The sequence below is a fragment of the Littorina saxatilis genome, linkage group LG3 (genome assembly GCF_037325665.1).
Source record: "Littorina saxatilis isolate snail1 linkage group LG3, US_GU_Lsax_2.0, whole genome shotgun sequence".
In the NCBI taxonomy this organism is placed as follows: Eukaryota; Metazoa; Mollusca; class Gastropoda; order Littorinimorpha; family Littorinidae; genus Littorina; species Littorina saxatilis.
This window is the reverse complement of record NC_090247.1, coordinates 23,815,180-23,833,105: the sequence shown is the minus strand read 5'-3', so window position 1 is coordinate 23,833,105 and position 17,926 is coordinate 23,815,180. Positions and strand designations below refer to the sequence as shown.

At 45.9% G+C, this 17,926-nt stretch overlaps 2 protein-coding genes across 2 annotated transcripts in view; both read right to left on the bottom strand.

Moving 5' to 3' along the window:
- Positions 1-1,910: 1,910 nt before the first annotated feature.
- On the bottom strand, positions 1,911-4,700 carry LOC138960886 (U1-hexatoxin-Iw1c-like). Its single transcript, XM_070332522.1, has 3 exons — positions 4,555-4,700; positions 3,803-4,030; positions 1,911-2,608 (listed from the first exon to the last, which is right to left on the bottom strand). Exons 1-3 carry the CDS (start codon positions 4,600-4,602, stop codon positions 2,561-2,563), a joined length of 324 nt encoding a protein of 107 aa, XP_070188623.1. The 5' UTR covers positions 4,603-4,700; the 3' UTR covers positions 1,911-2,560.
- Positions 4,701-7,709: 3,009 nt separating this feature from the next.
- The window catches only part of LOC138961925 (dynein axonemal heavy chain 1-like), a 158,284-nt gene continuing 148,067 nt past the window's right edge, over positions 7,710-17,926 (bottom strand). The window contains exons 74-79 of the mRNA XM_070333604.1: positions 14,437-14,567; positions 12,695-12,839; positions 11,760-11,855; positions 11,240-11,350; positions 10,818-11,052; positions 7,710-9,415 (exon numbers count right to left, since the gene is read on the bottom strand). Of these exons, the coding sequence (XP_070189705.1) occupies positions 9,294-9,415; positions 10,818-11,052; positions 11,240-11,350; positions 11,760-11,855; positions 12,695-12,839; positions 14,437-14,567 (840 nt within the window). The 3' untranslated portion in view covers positions 7,710-9,293. The remainder of the gene's footprint in view (positions 9,416-10,817; positions 11,053-11,239; positions 11,351-11,759; positions 11,856-12,694; positions 12,840-14,436; positions 14,568-17,926) is intronic.

Genomic DNA, 17,926 nt, shown 5'->3' with positions numbered 1-17,926 from the left:
TGGGATTAATATCCCCATACGTTTTTTTCATTTTTTTGATAAATGTCTTTGATGACGTCATATCCGGCTTTTCGTGAAAGTTGAGGCGGCACTGTCACGCCCTCATTTTTCAACCAAATTGGTTGAAATTTTGGTCAAGTAATCTTCGACGAAGCCCGGGGTTCGGTATTGCATTTCAGCTTGGTGGCTTAAAAATTAATTAATGACTTTGGTCATTAAAAATCTGAAAATTGTAAAAAAAAATAAAAATTTATAAAACGATCCAAATTTACGTTTATCTTATTCTCCATCATTTGCTGATTCCAAAAACATATAAATATGTTATATTCGGATTAAAAACAAGCTCTGAAAATTAAATATATAAAAATTATTATCAAAATTTTTTTTTCGAAATCAATTCAAAAACACTTTCATCTTATTCCTTGTCGGTTCCTGATTCCAAAAATATATAGATATGATATGTTTGGATTAAAAACACGCTCAGAAAGTTAAAACGAAGAGAGGTACAGAAAAGCGTGCTATCCTTCTTAGCGCAACGAATACCCCGCTCTTCTTGTCAATTCCACGGGCACTGCCTTTGCCACGGGCGGTGGAGTGACGATGCTACGAGTATACGGTCTTGCTGCGTTGCGTTGCGTTCAGTTTCATTCTGTGAGTTCGACAGCTACTTGACTAAATATTGTATTTTCGCCTTACGCGACTTGTTATATGTTTGTTTGTGTTTAATGCTTGGAATTTAGTTTCAAAAGCAGCGCCGTTGGTAAAAAGTTGTTCTCTTCTCCAATTTATCAGTGAAGGAACTGTTTTTGTTCCTTATTGTTTCACTATCACCCTTCTTTAGATGTGATCCATTGACTGTTGATTTTGTTTACATACCTACGAATAGAATCTAAGAAAGTCCATCCTTATTAGTAGTGTGTGCGGGCGGGCGTGTGTGTGTGGGTGTGCCGCGATGTGCGTGCGTGCGTGCGTGTGTGTGTGTGCATGTGTGTGTGTGTGCGTGTGTGTTGTGTGTGTGTGTTGTGTGTGTGCGTGTGTGTGTGTGTGCGTGTGTGTGTGTGCGTGTGTTTGTGCGTGTGCGTGCGTACGTCGTGCGCCCGTGCGTGTGTGTGTGTGTGTGTAAGGGCTATACATGAAGTCTCTTTGAACTGGACAAAACTTGATAAGATAGCCCTTGACAACTGACTCAAAACAAATCTAGCGACGAATTACGCCGCCCTTCCATCATCATCATCATTGTCATCGTCATCATCATCCACCTGTTGTATACACTTCTACCTTAGGCACAAGGCGTCCTGGATAGGTATTCCAGGGCAGCCATAGGGCAATTATACGGCGTAGCATGGGATATCCAAGAAGAGCAACTGCGGATGTCAGCGGGCAGAGATTTTTTAAACACTGAGAAGGGGCTTGGTATTTAAAGGAAATCTGTCCGTATTTTTGTAGTTTGAAGAGCTTTTCAGAGCTTTGTAGTTCCGAGGATAGATATTTGGGAAGGGTGTTGCCAAAGTGCCGAAATGCGCTTTGTAAGATGCCGTGAGATTCGCAAAAATTCTGATCATGCTCACGCCCACAGGCCCCCACAGAATATACCCAGGATACGCCAGGAGGCCCTTGAAGCCACAGCATACCGTATTCTGCGTGGCTTTAAGGGCATGCAAATGTGTATGCATCGGGTGCATCATCATCATCATCATCATCATCATCATCATCATCATCATCATCATCATCATCATCAGTGACAGCAGCAGCAGCAGCAGCAGCAGCAGGATTTACTGATCTCAGTCCGTACTTCCCCTTCCCTCTCTATGGGCCTGTACGGACTCATATCATTCAGTGGCGTACGCCCACATCATAGCACACACACACAATGACACACACACACCACATAAAAAAGAGGAGTTTAGTCATGAATTCCAAATGTGTTTACTCAAAACGAAAATTCACTATAAACGAGTTTTGTTTAAGAGAATGTCACTCTTCACTGATTACAACCGAAATGTCACGCTAACTGAGTCCGGAGATACAGTGTAGTAGACTCCATTGTGTACTGTACTTCTTATTATTGCTAACAAGACGACTTCCTTGGCGTCAGTCGCCGGAAACGCCAATTCCTTCTCGTGCAAACATTGCGACTCACCATTTCAGATCTGTCCTTGCTGTTACAGGAACTGAACAGACCATTCATCCACTTGGACACATACCAACAATCAACACTCTGATTGCTTGAAGTGGTGAGTTGAATATGTGTTAATCAACTAATTTCTTACAAAAGCTACCAGAGTTAGCATTTACGAAACTTATTCTTACAATAATACAAAACAAACAGGCTGTGTACAAAACTCGCACCCAGGCTGTTCATTTTTGATATGTGACCAAGTGAAGGGATGGTGTTCTACCATGTAAAAGCCTGGCCTGATGTGAGAGTATGTGAACCCAACTGTTTACACAGGAAGGAGTGTGTTTTAAGTCAGAGGAGAAGCAGGGACTGTGAGGACAGGGGTGTGGGGAGGTGACTGTGAGTGCGCTGGGGATCCGATGAAACATCGTCTACCGGTCATCACTGTGGGTTGGTGCAGCGCGAGTTCTGGTAAGAATCAGAGCCTCCCTGCAAACCACACACACTCATAGAGAAACACTGGCACAGAGACAGTCATATATTTACTGGCACACACACGCACTCACGCACGCAAGCACACACACACACACTGGCACACACGACGCACCCACGTACACTCGCACGCACGCACGCACGCACGCACACACACACACACACACACGACGCACGCACGCACGCACGCACACACACACGCAGCGAGAGTTGTGGTAGGAATCAGACCATACCTGCAAACGACACACACTCGTACAGCAACACGGGCGCAGAGACAGTCATGTAGTCACGCATACCGACACCAAAACGACCACCAATACGTACATACACCAATAGATGGATAAATACTTGAATACAGAACTAATTTTCACATTCTTATATAAACGAAGACCGATACTGAAATGACTACCAATAGATACATGAGTAAAGACCAACACGCTAAGTCGTAAGGGATATTAAAGCACAAGCAGAATGTTCAGGGTCTGCCCAAAGACTGCTAACTGTGTACCACCTCGTTAAGAACACCAACACCAGCATCAACATACATCGTGTTTCTGAAGGCCTTTGGAAAATAAAGGTCATACAGGGTCTGCTCATAGACCTGTGACAGGATCCCCGGCTTTTCTGGCAAAACACCACCACCAGTAGGCCCTACCAGCATACAATCATCGTGATTCTCGAGGCCATTGAAATAAAGTTGGAGGAACAGGATCTATTCAAGGACTGGTGAGGGCACCACTGTACGTGAAACAACAAAAAACCCAACACCAACATACATCGTGTTCCCCACGGCCCTTGAAACAAAGTGGTCAAGGACTGCTAAGGGCACCACTGTACATGAACCGACCAAAACACCAGCACCAGCACCAACACCAACATACATCGTGTTTCCCACGGCCCTTGAAACATAGTGGGTCAAGGACTGCTAAGGGCACCACTGTACAAGAACCGACCGAAACACCAGCACCAGCACCAACACCAAACATACATCGTGTTTCCCACGGCCCTTGAAGCAAGGTGGGTCAAGGACTGCTAAGGGCACCACTGTACATGAACCGACCAAAACATCAGCACCAGCACCAACACCAAACATACATCGTGTTTCCCAAGGCCCTTGAAGCAAAGTGGGCCAAGGCCCTGGCGAAGGCACCACCGTACCGACCTAAACACTTCAACACCAGCACCACTCACCTCGTGTTTCTCCGTCTCGCCGTGACACTCCAGCCCAGAGGCACAGGGGCAGTTGAAGGAGTGGCCGTTGCCGAACAGGTTGCGGTAAGGTTCGCACGCCTCCCCCAGCTGGGCCATGGCCGTGCAGTGGCCGCTCCCGAACGTCATCTCAAAGCGTTTCCGGCCGAACGTAATGCAGCACTCGCCGCTTCCGCAGTCCGCGTCACTGCCGCACTGCTTGCCGCATACCTGGTAGGTTGGAGGGAATGGGGGTTGAGTGTGGGGGGAAGGGGGGTAATGGGTTGGTTAGTTACACATCTTGGACACAGAGACAGAGTGATATCATGTCCTGGCCCATTTGTTCATTTTCACATGCAATTCACAACAAATGAATGCAACAAATGTTATATTATAAGAAGTACAATTATTAAAAGAAATGATATTATGGAAGTCCGTTTCAGAAGCTGAATTCTTTTAATGCATGCTGTTTTTAGATTTCTACTTTATTTTTCTCTTGCTAGAAGGCACTTGAAAATGTTTTCAACTTTGTGAAAACAACAACAACAACAACAACAACAACAACAACAACAACAACACCATACCAAGCAAAACTGTCATAATGACCTTGGATTTGATATTTCTTTTGTAGTACTTATCAAAACTCCAATACTTTATTCATTGAAGTGTATGACACCAGTGAAGTGCGTGACTCGAGAGCCATGATACTTTGCACAGCGTAACTTTCAGATCCCCAGCACGTGTACCATACTCACCAGGGCAGGCAGGAGAACCAGGGCTAGCAGCAACACGTGTCGCATCATCTTTCTTCTTTGCGAATGTACGACTTTCAGCAGAAACACAAGATTCTCTGCGATTGCCGCCTTTATAAGAGAAGACCGAACGGTACGCACCCAGGCTACTTATCTACGTGGGTCAGTTCAAAAAGACTGTTTTTGATAAGAACTATGCCAAAAGTCAGATGTCATTAGGTCGTGTTTAAAATAGTGTCCGTATATCAGCCTGCATGTTTCCTGCATTCAAATCGATACGAGAACAAGAACAACTTTATATTAAAATAACACACACACACACACCAACGCCACCCACACTACACGCACATACCACACACATACAAAAACACCAAATACCACACACACATACCAACGCCACACCACATGCATATACCACACACACACACCACACCCAAACACATACCACACACCCAAACACCACACACACACACTGGGTTCAAGTGCTAGTCTTTCGGATGAGACGAAAAACCGAGGTCCCTTCGTGTACACTGTGCACGTTAAAGATCCCACGATTGACAAAAGGGTCTTTCCTGGCAAAATTGTATAGGCATAGATAAAAATGTCCACCAAAATACCCGTGTGACTTGGAATAATAGGCCGTGAAAAGTAGGATATGCGCCGAAATGGCTGCGATCTGCTGGCCGATGTGAATGCGTGATGTATTGTGTAAAAAAAAAATCCATCTCACGTACACGGCATAAATAAATCCCTGCGCCTTGAATATGTGCGCGATATAAATTGCATAAAAATAAAAATAAAAAATAAATCCCTGCGCTTAGAACTATACCCACGGAATACGCGCGATATAAGCCTCATATTGATTGATTGATTGATTGACACACACACACACACACACACACAAATCAGTAGGTACAGATGTGAACTGTTTTATTGCACAACACTTGATCCCCGGCACAAGCATCACTATATCCAAAAGACGGAGTGAGGGATCCTAACTCCCGGGGATCTCTCCGCGTCAACAGTAAGCATTCCACAATAGTAAGAACACAGGACTGAGGACTCACTAACATGGGAACGTAAACATTCAACAATAGTAAGAACACGGGACTGAGGACTCACTAACATGGGAACGCAAACACTGTGCCTGTGTTCATACTCGTCTCCTATATTTATGACAACTTTTCCCTTCACATTTTTTTCCCATTTGAGGGATGCTGCAATAATGATGAAGATTTTGTCCCAGTGGGCGTAGCTACCAGTAGGATGTGACTATAAGCACCAAGGATGGGCGTGGCTTCTGCTTGGATGTCTTTGGAACAGGTCTCGTAGAGTGGACACTGTACATGGTACTGTACACACATCACTGAACAGTGTTTGTTTTGTGTTAGTTCTACTGCTACATATAGTGGATGTGGTTGCTGACTGGGTGAAAGTACACACTGGTTTGGTGTGGCTGGTGTTTGAAAGGTGTACATGGGAGCCGCCTGAATACCACGATGCTTTGATGTTTGGGTGTGGGTTGTTGTCAATGGTTCGCTGTGGCTACCAAGTAGTCGTGGCTGATTGCAATGTAATGTGTGTAAAATCAATACTAATGACACCTGTGGTGAAAATGTGTGTGTGTGCACATACCATGCATTTTTTTGTATCTTTTATTTTCCCCATTGGAGCCTTGTAAGTGTACAAGAGGAGATACAGTACGAATAGCCCGTGCGTTGAGAGAGAAAGTAGGTCATTTTAAGCTGACAACTTTTGTGCAGCCGAATTGGAGTTTTACTCTATTCCTTAGCAAAACTCCGGTACCGAGCGATTTTTTTTTTTAAATCAACAAACCTTATCAGTAAACTAATATGTTTTTAAGTAAATAAATAAAAATAATCATAACATAAATTTATTCCTAATGTTCAGCTCAGTTTCCAATAATACACCCAAATGTAACTTTTTCCCATATTTAAATTTTCCAATGGTCATTTTGGTGATTAAAATACAATAATTCACAAAATAAATATAATCATTTTTCAAACTTTCCCTAAAATAACCCAAAAATAAATTTTCTTCATTCAAAATAATGGCAACATGTATTTTCTTATAAACAAAATCTTTACATATTTTCCAACCCTTCATCACCTCTTGGCAATTACTTTCACATGTGTTGCTGAGGCGAGCTTGGCTGGCCCTGAGAATCCGACTGACCAAAGAGGGGCATTTGTTCTAATCCCCCTCCCCTCCCGCAACTGGACTTTACCCCCCATGTAGCTGTAGGAAATGATTCGAGTTGGAGATTTTAGGATCTTCTTTGCCTTATCTTTACTTGTAATGTTTTAATCACATCGTTTTTGGATACAACACATAACGTCCCTTTTTGATTTAGGACCACCTTTGTTAAGTTTTACAGTCAGATTTTATGAAAGTTTAGTTAAGAGGGGCGTGTTCTTTTTACCCTCTCTTTCTTTTTTCCACACCCTTCTTTAGGTTGTTGATTACTAGGCTTGGCGTTTCCTGCTGCTATACTCACAAACGTATATCTCTCCCCCTCCCCCCCCCCCCTCTCTCTCTCCCTCTCCCTCTATTTTGCCTTCTTTTCCTCGATATTCCTTTTTTCCGTATATTCAATACATGTATTCATTTATTCAGTAGAATGTAGGATTTAGGTTAACCATATATATATATGGCTAATACGAATGTACAAAGACGATTGAAACTGGTGTGTGCAGACGGTTTTTGTTATGGCAATGGCCGTTGGTGTCCAGAGCCCAGAAAATTGTGGCTGACGAGTCCCACCCTGGCCATCCCCTCTTCGAGCGCCTGCCCTCAGGTCGTCGATTCCGATCCCTGGGGGCACACACTCGACGTCTCCAGACCTCTTTCTTCCCCCAAGCTGTTTCCTCCCTTAACGCATCCCATCCCTCAGTTGGGCAGCCTCGCATTCGGTGATCCTGCTGGCGGTGAGCCCACCACATCCTGTGACTCAGTGTTAGGTAGTGGTGGTGGTGGTGGTGGGGAGGGGGGGTCGAGTGGGACTTTGATGTGTGATTCCTGATTTCCAAATGTTCAACATTTTCTTTAGCTGCATTATTTTAGTTATTCATGAGTGGGTGGGTGGAGGGGATGGGCTAGTTCTAACTATGCATTAGATTATAAAATTCAGTTATTGTGTGTAGACCCTTCCACCAGCATCTTAGACCACTCTTTGTACATTTTCTTTTAATAGATGATTGTCATTTGTTTTACCTCATGTCTGCCCTGCGTGTGATGGTGTGATCGTGACTGCTGTAGTGTGGGCGTGTGTGTGTTGGTGTGTATGTCAGTGTATGTGTGGGCGTGTGTGTGTGTGTGTGTCAGTGTGTGTGTGGGTGTGTGTGTGTGCGTGATTTTACCAACACTACGCGAAATTCCTTGTGCTTTAAATGTTTTTTAATGTCACTTGGCTCAATAAATACTGTATTCTGTATTCTGTATTCTGGTGCCTGGAGCACGAGTTGTTTTTGCGGGTCAGTTTTATGGGCATGGATTTGCCGTTTGATATGAACGTCTTGTGTACGTTTTGTGAACTGAAGAGAAAGAAGAAGTATTGGTGTGTGTGACATAATTGCTCAGTCTTTGAGAGACAGTTGGTAATAGGAAGTTTTGCAGTTCGTCTGTGTTTTGTATCTACGGATACGTTGTAAGGTTTGTCGTTTAATGATATATGTGTGTACATCATTTTTCATGTGGGTTTTCTTAATAGAAGAGCTTTTGTGTATATTTGAGGAGTTTAACTTCAGTTGATAAGGAGGCTGGCAGCAGGCTCGGGGCCCTCCACCTCCCCTCCCCTTTGCTCCCGCGCTGCCAGAGCGAGATTCTCATTGGTCCCGCTAGGGTGGCGTGGGAGGAAGCCCCGTTAGCTATAAAAGCCGCTGTCCTCATGAGGTCGGGGGGGAGGTACAGTGAGCTGGGTTAAAGTTGCGAGAATCTTTCCCTGTGCTTGGTGCCTTTCCCTGGAGTTGCGTGTGGTTTTGCGGGTATGTGTGCCTTAGTGCCTGACCTGACAGACCACGTCCTCGATACGCGACTCTTGTCCCACTGGCAATAGTGAACAGTGCGTGCTGTTCACTCGGTTTCCACAAGGTTAATTAGAGTAGTGCGTGCCACTCTAAGGTTACCAACAAGCAGTGATCGAGCGGCGTCGCTCGATTTTGTCCAGGCCGCGAACCCCTGCCCAATTTTCCCTGCAGATTAGCACTTAGGCTTTGTTTTTGTTTTTGGAGGGTAAGTTAGGTCACCAGGGTACCTACGGGTCATGCCCGATTTTTCAGCAGCTCAAAGACTTAAATTTTATTTGTTAGTATAGTATTTAAACTGTAGGAAAGCCAACCTAGATTTTTTATAGATATATTTTCTATGGAAGAACTCACGTATGTTTTTTTGACTGTTTTGGTCTGATTACAATTTGAAATCCTATTATACTCTTGTTGATTTTGCATTTTGTGCGTCTGTTCGTCTGGTGCGTGTGGTTTGAATGCCGTCCTGACAAATGTCTTTTAAAACCGCATGCACGGTAACATCTTAGACACAGACTGTTAATATTTCTGTGAAGCTCGGCTTTACATGTGTGTGTTTTGTGTGTGTTTCGTGACTGTACATGTGTAGCTAATACAATGGTGACTTGAGGTTCTGTATGTCGTCACTGGACGTTGGTAATAGTTGTCTGTGGGTGGTGGGTGACGTGTGGGTGGTGGGTGGTGGGTGGCAGTGGTCAGCTAGTAGTTGAGGGCGCAGAGCATGGCCACGGCTCGCTTGATCCAGTGTGGCTGAGGATGGCGACTCGGCACCTCCACCGTGAAGACAAAGTTGGTCGAGTGACCCGTGGTGGACAGCGTGCCTGCACACAGTCAGTTCACAGTGCTGACAGTCAGGTCACAGCCAGGTCACAGTGCTGACAGTCAGGTCACAGCCAGGTCACAGTGCTCACAGTCAGGTCACAGTCAGTTCACAGTGCTCACAGTCAGGTCACAGTCAGGTCACAGCCAGGTCACAGTGCTCACAGTCAGGTCACAGTCAGTTCACAGTGCTCACAGTCAGGTCACAGTCAGTTCACAGCCAGGTCACAGTGCTGACAGTCAGGTCACAGTCAGGTCACAGTGCTCACAGTCAGGTCACAGTGCTCACAGTCAGGTCACAGTCAGGTCACAGCCAGGTCACAGTGCTCACAGTCAGGTCACAGTGCTGACAGTCAGGTCACAGTCAGGTCACAGTGCCAGTGCTCACAGTCAGGTCACAGTGCTCACAGTCAGGTCACAGTGCTCACAGTCAGGTCACAGTCAGGTCACAGTGCTGACAGTCAGGTCACAGTGCTAACAGTCAGGTCACAGCCAGGTCACAGTGCTGACAGTCAGGTCACAGTGCTCACAGTCAGTTCACAGTGCTCAGTCAGGTCACAGCCAGGTCACAGTGCTCACAGTCAGGTCACAGTCAGGTCACAGTGCTGACAGTCAGGTCACAGTGCTAACAGTCAGGTCACAGCCAGGTCACAGTGCTGACAGTCAGGTCACAGCCAGGTCACAGTGCTCACAGTCAGGTCACAGCCAGTTCACAGTGCTCACAGTCAGGTCACAGCCAGTTCACAGTGCTCACAGTCAGGTCACAGCCAGTTCACAGTGCTCACAGTCAGGTCACAGCCAGTTCACAGTGCTCACAGTCAGGTCACAGCCAGTTCACAGTGCTCACAGTCAGGTCACAGTCAGGTCACAGTGCTCACAGTCAGGTCACAGCCAGTTCACAGTGCTCACAGTCAGGTCACAGTCAGTTCACAGTGCTCACAGTCAGGTCACAGCCAGGTCACAGTGCTGACAGTCAGGTCACAGTGCTAACAGCCAGCAGGTCATCTCAGCACAGCACACACAACTAACACAGTCACGTCATACAATGTAACACAGTGTGTCCGTTATTTGTGTTTCAACACTACTCGATCTAGACATGGTGCACCATACAACAAACACCCTGCTGCTACTGCTGCTGATGATGATGAAGTTAATGATGATGATGAAGTTGATGATGATGATGATAAAGTTGATGATGATGATGATGAAGTTGACGATGATGAATCGATGAAGTTGATGATAATGGTGATGATGATGAAGTTGATGATGATGATGATGATGACTGCACACAAATACACTAAACAGTGTTTCAGTCATCAATGTGAGAGGGCACTGACCCGCCCTAGTGAGCGTTTGACTCATAGATGATGATGATGATGATGATGGTGATGAGAGAGGACTGACCCGCCCTGGTGAGCGTCTTGTAGAGCGGACACTCATAGATGCCGGAGTCAGGCTGCTTCCGGTTGCTGATGGGGATGAGCCACAATGGCGGCATGTCGGTGAACAGCTCCTTGGGGCGCGACTCGGCCAGTAACCCCTTGTCCGCGTCCCAGCGTGCGCCCTCCAAGAACAGGCCCCGGATGTAGCACCCGTCCTTAGGCGCCTCCGTCAGATCTTGCCAGCTCTCAGTGACCACCTGGCGAAAGATGGATGGATGGATGGATGGATGGATGATTTATTGTACAAATCAGTGGATTGAACATTACAATTTTCAAATACGTCAGGCTTGCTCATACAGTCATCACACAAGGAGCACACAAAAAATACATGCAACAAAATGATTCCCGTTTTTTGTGTAAATGTTTTTTGGGTTAGGGCGTCACCTTGAATTCAAAGCTGATGGTGTCGATAGGGATCTGCATCTTGCGGGCAAAGTTCTGCAGCGTGCCCGTCAGGAAGGCCTGGGGGAAGAAGAAGCCCGAGATCCAGAACACCTGCACACACACACACACACACACGCCTTTAGAACACACACAAACACCTTTAGAACACACACACACACACACACCGGGACACACACACACCGATGCCGATCTATTGACACAGGCAATGGTTCAGACTTGACGACTGAAGATGCCAGTGGACGTCCATACTGAAACAAGAAGAGCAAATGCTCATGAAACTCGACTCAATCATACGTAACATAATCCATTAACAAAGAAATATGCTGTTGCATGTATACGCACGCGTGCGTAAAACTCTCCCTAATGACTTTGCTCTGGCTTCATAAACATTCAAATTAAAGATAAAAGTCCGATATTCAAAAAGTGAACATGTGCATGTACTTGCTGCTGTACACTAAATATTTGTAATAGACTGAACCCAGCGCATCGTGATACATACACTGGGACAACCCTCGTCAATCCACTGCTGTATGAAGGCCACGCGCTGAGACAGATCCGTCACCCAGGATCCCAGGGGCTTCAGCGACGGGTAGGCCTGCACAGCAGTCGATAATGTATAACATTTTTAAGGAGACCTTCGAAAACACACATATAAAGCTCAACTCTTCTACTATACTCACATGTGAACAATTAAAATGCCAAGCTTGTAAGTGCAATGCGTACAATTTGGTGTGTCTTGACCCTCCACAGCAAATGGCACATTGATTTACCAGGTTGTTTTCGTTGTGAACGACATTCACAATACTCTGACAGGCAGGGAATAATAAAAGGTGTCCTTGCCGACCATCTAAACATAGGCAGTACAGATGTAGCGACTGTCTGATTGTGTCACTTATGGCTGATCATACCTTGCTTGTCAACTAAACATAGACAGTACAGATGTAGCGACTGTCTGATTGTGTCACTTATGGCTGATCATACCTTGCTTGTCAACTAAACATAGACAGTACAGATGTAGCGACTGTCTGATTGTGTCACTTATGGCTGACCATACCTTGCTTGTCAACTAAATATAGACAGTACAGATGTAGCGCCTGTCTGATTGTGTCACTTATGGCTGACCATACCTTGCTTGTCAACTAAATATAGACAGTACAGATGTGGCTGACCATACCTTGCTTGTCAACTAAACATAGACAGTACAGATGTAGCGCCTGTCTGATTGTGTCACTTATGGCTGATCATACCTTGCTTGCCAACTAAACAGTGTTGATGTAGAAAATGGCTAATTATTTCACTAATGGCTCATGGTACATTGATGGCCAACTAAATACACACATCGTCGATGTAGAGAATGCTTGCCGGTTTGGAATGTACAGGATATACAGTGTGACGTAGGGACTGCGCGACGGCGTCACAAATGGCTGCACATACCTTGCCTGCCCACTGGGAGGGCACGGTGTTCATGTAGAGACTGTTGGCCATCTTCTCCAGGTCCTGGGACATGACCACCAGCCCCTTGACAGCCTTGACCAGGTCACGCAGCGACTGGTGGATAGTGGACAGCAGACGGTTGTACCTGCAACAGTCACCTTCACTCTACACACTCACCCTGAATTCACTCCACACACTCAACAAGCGGTCTCCTGGCTGGAACAGTCACCCTGAATTCACTCCACACACTCAACAAGCGGTCTCCTGGCTGGAACAGTCACCCTGAATTCACTCCACACACTCAACAAGCGGTCTCCTGGCTGGAACAGTCACCCTGACTTCACTCTACACACTCAACAAGCGGTCTCCTGGTTGGAACAGTCACCCTGAATTCACTCCACACACTCAACAAGCGGTCTCCTGGCTGGAACAGTCACCCTGAATTCACTCCACACACTCAACAAGCGGTCTCCTGGCTGGAACAGTCACCCTGACTTCACTCTACACACTCAACAAGCGGTCTCCTGGTTGGAACAGTCACCCTGACTTCACTCTACACACTCAACAAGCGGTCTCCTGGCTGGAACAGTCACCCTGACTTCACTCTACACACTCAACAAGCGGTCTCCTGGCTGGAACAGTCTCACTTACTTCACTCCACACACTCAACAAGCGATCTCCTGGCTGGAACAGTCACCCTGACTTCACTCTACACACTCAACAAGCGGTCTCCTGGCTGGAACAGTCACACTGACTTCACTCCACACACTCAACAAGCGATCTCCTGGCTGGAACAGTCACCCTGACTTCACTCTACACACTCAACAAGCGGTCTCCTGGCTGGAACAGTCACACTGACTTCACTCTACACACTCAACAAGCGGTCTCCTGGCTGGAACAGTCACCCTGACTTCACTCTACACACTCAACAAGCGGTCTCCTGGCTGGAACAGTCACACTGACTTCACTCTACACACTCAACAAGCGGTCTCCTGGCTGGAACAGTCACACTGACTTCACTCTACACACTAAACAAGCGGTCTCCTGGCTGGAACAGTCACACTGACTTCACTCTACACACTAAACAAGCGGTCTCCTGGCTGGAACAGTCACACTGACTTCACTCTACACACTCAACAAGCAGTCTCCTGGCTGGAACAGTCACACTGACTTCACTCTACACACTAAACAAGCGGTCTCCTGGCTGGAACAGTCACCCTGACTTCACTCTACACACTAAACAAGCGGTCTCCTGGCTGGAACAGTCACACTGACTTCACTCTACACACTAAACAAGCGGTCTCCTGGCTGGAACAGTCACCCTGACTTCACTCTACACACTCAACAAGCGGTCTCCTGGCTGGAACAGTCACCCTGACTTCACTCTACACACTCAACAAGCGGTCTCCTGGCTGGAACAGTCACACTGACTTCACTCTACACACTAAACAAGCGGTCTCCTGGCTGGAACAGTCGCCTTCACTCTACACACTCAACAATTGGGCTAATGGCTGCATTGCCTGGGATTTATGGTAGCCATGCTTTGCCATGTACTTGTAGTGCTCTTAGTTGAACCGATACACCCCATAGGATCAGGAGGCTGTCGCACGACCTGCTGTCCTGGCACACACACACACACACACACACCTGATGACCTTCTGCATTAGGACAGTGTTCATGGACTGCTCGTACAGCACACACACATACACACACACACAGCACACACACACACACACACACACCTGATGACCTCCTGCATAAGGACAGTGTTCATGGACTGCTCGTACATCACGGGGTACTTCTCCATCACGGCTCCCTCAGGCATCGGCTTCGGCACGTCGCCCATGATGGTGTGCGCCGTCTCCTCCATCACCTGAATAACATCAACATCTCACTGCTGGTAGTACTCTTCCGTGTCTTCATTACCTGTCAAACATCAACATCTCACTGCTGGTACAGTATAGACCGGTTGTAAGAAACCCGTGGGGACCCAAACTTTAGGTTTCTTATATCCGGTGTTTTCTGTAACCGGTTTGACCGGATATTACCTGCTATTCCGACTTGGTCGTGTGACAGACGTTTTCTTCCACACGAGATTACGTTGATTGTCTAACGAAGCCGTCAGGCTGAGTTAGACATCAGCTAATTGAGTGTGGAAGAAAACTCTGTCACACGACCAAGTCGGAATAGCATTTATGTCTCACAGCTTCAACAGAGGAGAGAACAAACACGTTTTGTTTACTCAAGCTTGACAAACCTAAACCACAGGCGGAAGGTATCGTTCACTGGACCACTACTTCCATAGAAACTAAGAAAGACTACAAGGTTTGACACTCACTTCGAGTCGTCTGTGTTCTTGGAGTCGCTTCCTGCGGACAATTGTTTTGTTCAAGACGGTTTGCCTCTTCCTACAGTCTGTGTTAGGTCAAATAAATACAGTTGAATGATTATTTTAACCGTATGTACCTTTAATTTTCAGCTGCCGTCCGCTCCAGGTTGTTTTTAACCATCATTTGGACGAATGTTCGTTTGCGAACCGCAACCCTGTAGCCGGTAAGAAATCATGCATCCCGCACCGAATATGCATACCCGTGCTCATTGGTCTAAAACATATGTAAATATTGCAGCAAAGGGAAGCTACCCACGGGAATTTCACTTTAGGTTTTTGGCGAAGAGCCGTTTGCCGAATAAAAATGAAGAAAACGTCCGGTTATTTGGCAATGATCGCATCGGACTACTATCTCCTCGGACATACGACGATCATCAGCCGCACAGGGTCTAAGTGGTATGCCGTTGACAGACACGTTTTGTCGCACAAAATACGGTTTAAAAACATGCAGCGGACAGGCAGCTAAATATAAAAGGTACAGATAGTTAGAACATTCATTTATCACGGCATTTGTAAAGTTACAAAGGTTCTTGACATTGGCAATTATTTTGTGCATAATTTTTTTCTCAAGTTAGTGGAGCACGACTCGAAGCTGAGTGACAAACCTTGTAGTCTTTCTATGGAAGTAGTGGTCCAGTGAACGATACCTTCCGCCTGTGCCTAAACACAGGAGCAGCCATTGACATTGTGGAGAGATCTACTTTTTGACGGAAGTGGCCGAACAACTGTGAATGACGTCTCGGTATATGTGAATGACGTCATAGTTATCGTCACAGTCTGTATCTTTTGAAGCATCGGATTCTTCATGACGTCTTTCTGTGTCTGCATCCGCGAAATGTTTGTTCATTCCGGAATCTTTGTCATCTATGTTCAGAACTCTGTCCTTATACCTATAGTGTCAGACTAACAGGCCTCCTGAGCGAGCCACTTTCCAAGGGAAGCTAAATTTGCGTATGACAGTACTGTCGTCTGGGATGCCGTTTTCAGTATTCTCAGCGTTGAAGAATTTGTAAAGAGAAGACACGACAACAGCAGGAGAAATAAAAGTCGTGTGTGCATTTTGGGGCTTTTGGAGGGACGATTTCGAGTTTGAATCCGTTCTTGCACATGCTCCAAAGCGTGTAACATACAATCTTGCACACGTTTGCTTTAGTAGTGGCAAAGAAGGAAAGCGTGTGACATTACCCGCTATTACGAGCTAGTCGTGTGACAGAGAGTTTTCTTGCACACGAGACTGTAGATGTTTCACGACGGCTTTACTGAGCCGGAGTGAAACAGCAGCAGTCGAGTGTGCAAGAACACTCTCTGTCACACGACTAGCTCGTAATGGCGATTATGTCTCACAGCTTCAACAGAGGAGAGAACAAACACGTTTTGCGTACTCACGCTTGATAAACCTAAACACAGGAGCAGCCATTGTGGAGAGATCTACTTTTTGACGAAAGTGAACGAACAACTATGAATGACGTCTCGGTATATGTGAATGACGTCACAGTCATCGTCACAGTCTGTATCTTTTGAAGCATTCCATTCTTCATGACGTCTTTCTGTGTCTGCATCCGCGAAATGTTTGTTCTTTCCGGGGTCTTTGTCATCTATGTTCAGAACTCTGTCCTTCTAGTTTCAGACTAACAGGCCTCCTGAGCGAGCCACTTTCCAAGGGAAGCTAAACTCGCGTATGGAAACAGTACTGTAGTCTGGGATGCCGTTTTCAGTATTCTCAGCGTTGAAGAATTTGTAAAGAGAAGACACGACAACAGCAGGAGAAATAAAAGTCGTGTGTGCATTTTGGGGCTTTTGGAGGGACGATTTCGAGTTTGAATCCGTTCTTGCACATGCTCCAAAGCGTGTAACATACAATCTTGCACACGTTTGCTTTAGTAGTGGCAAAGAAGGAAAGCGTGTGACATTACCCGCTATTACGAGCTAGTCGTGTGACAGAGAGTTTTCTTGCACACGAGACTGTAGATGTTTCACGACGGCTTTAGCCGGAGTGAAACAGCAGCAGTCGAGTGTGCAAGAACACTCTCTGTCACACGACTAGCTCGTAATGGCGATTATGTCTCACAGCTTCAACAGAGGAGAGAACAAACACGTTTTAGGTACTCACGCTTGATAAACCTAAACACAGGAGCAGCCATTGTGGAGAGATCTACTTTTTGACGAAAGTGAACGAACAACTATGAATGACGTCTCGGTATATGTGAATGACGTCACAGTCATCGTCACAGTCTGTATATTTTGAAGCATTCCATTCTTCATGACGTCTTTCTGTGTCTGCATCCGCGAAATGTTTGTTCTTTCCGGGGTCTTTGTCATCTATGTTCAGAACTCTGTCCTTCTAGTTTCAGACTAACAGGCCTCCTGAGCGAGCCACTTTCCAAGGGAAGCTAAACTCGCGTATGGAAACAGTACTGTAGTCTGGGATGCCGTTTTCAGTATTCTCAGCGTTGAAGAATTTGTAAAGAGAAGACACGACAACAGCAGGAGAAATAAAAGTCGTGTGTGCATTTTGGGGCTTTTGGAGGGACGATTTCGAGTTTGAATCCGTTCTTGCACATGCTCCAAAGCGTGTAACATACAATCTTGCACACGTTTGCTTTAGTAGTGGCAAAGAAGGAAAGCGTGTGACATTATACGTTATTTGCGTGTTTGACCAAAATATGACATTTTACACAGATCGAGACAGTCATTGTTCTCCGAGACCGCGCTAGCGGTCGAGGTGAACAATGACTGTCGAGATCTGTGTAAAATGTCATATTTTGGTCAAACACGCAAATAACATTTATGTATCGATCGAATTCCTTTCAGGTACTATGACTTTGTTGTTGTTTTGACGATTG

Excerpts from the sequence above, each read along its gene's own strand:
- LOC138960886 (XM_070332522.1), bottom strand. The coding sequence starts at position 4,602 with ATGATGCGACACGTGTTGCTGCTAGCCCTGGTTCTCCTGCCTGCCCTG. Across the intron at positions 4,031-4,554 it reads TGGTTCTCCTGCCTGCCCTG|GTATGCGGCAAGCAGTGCGG; the intron begins GTGAGTATGGTA and ends CCAACCTACCAG. Across the intron at positions 2,609-3,802 it reads GCGAGACGGAGAAACACGAG|GGAGGCTCTGATTCTTACCA; the intron begins GTGAGTGGTGCT and ends TGTGGTTTGCAG.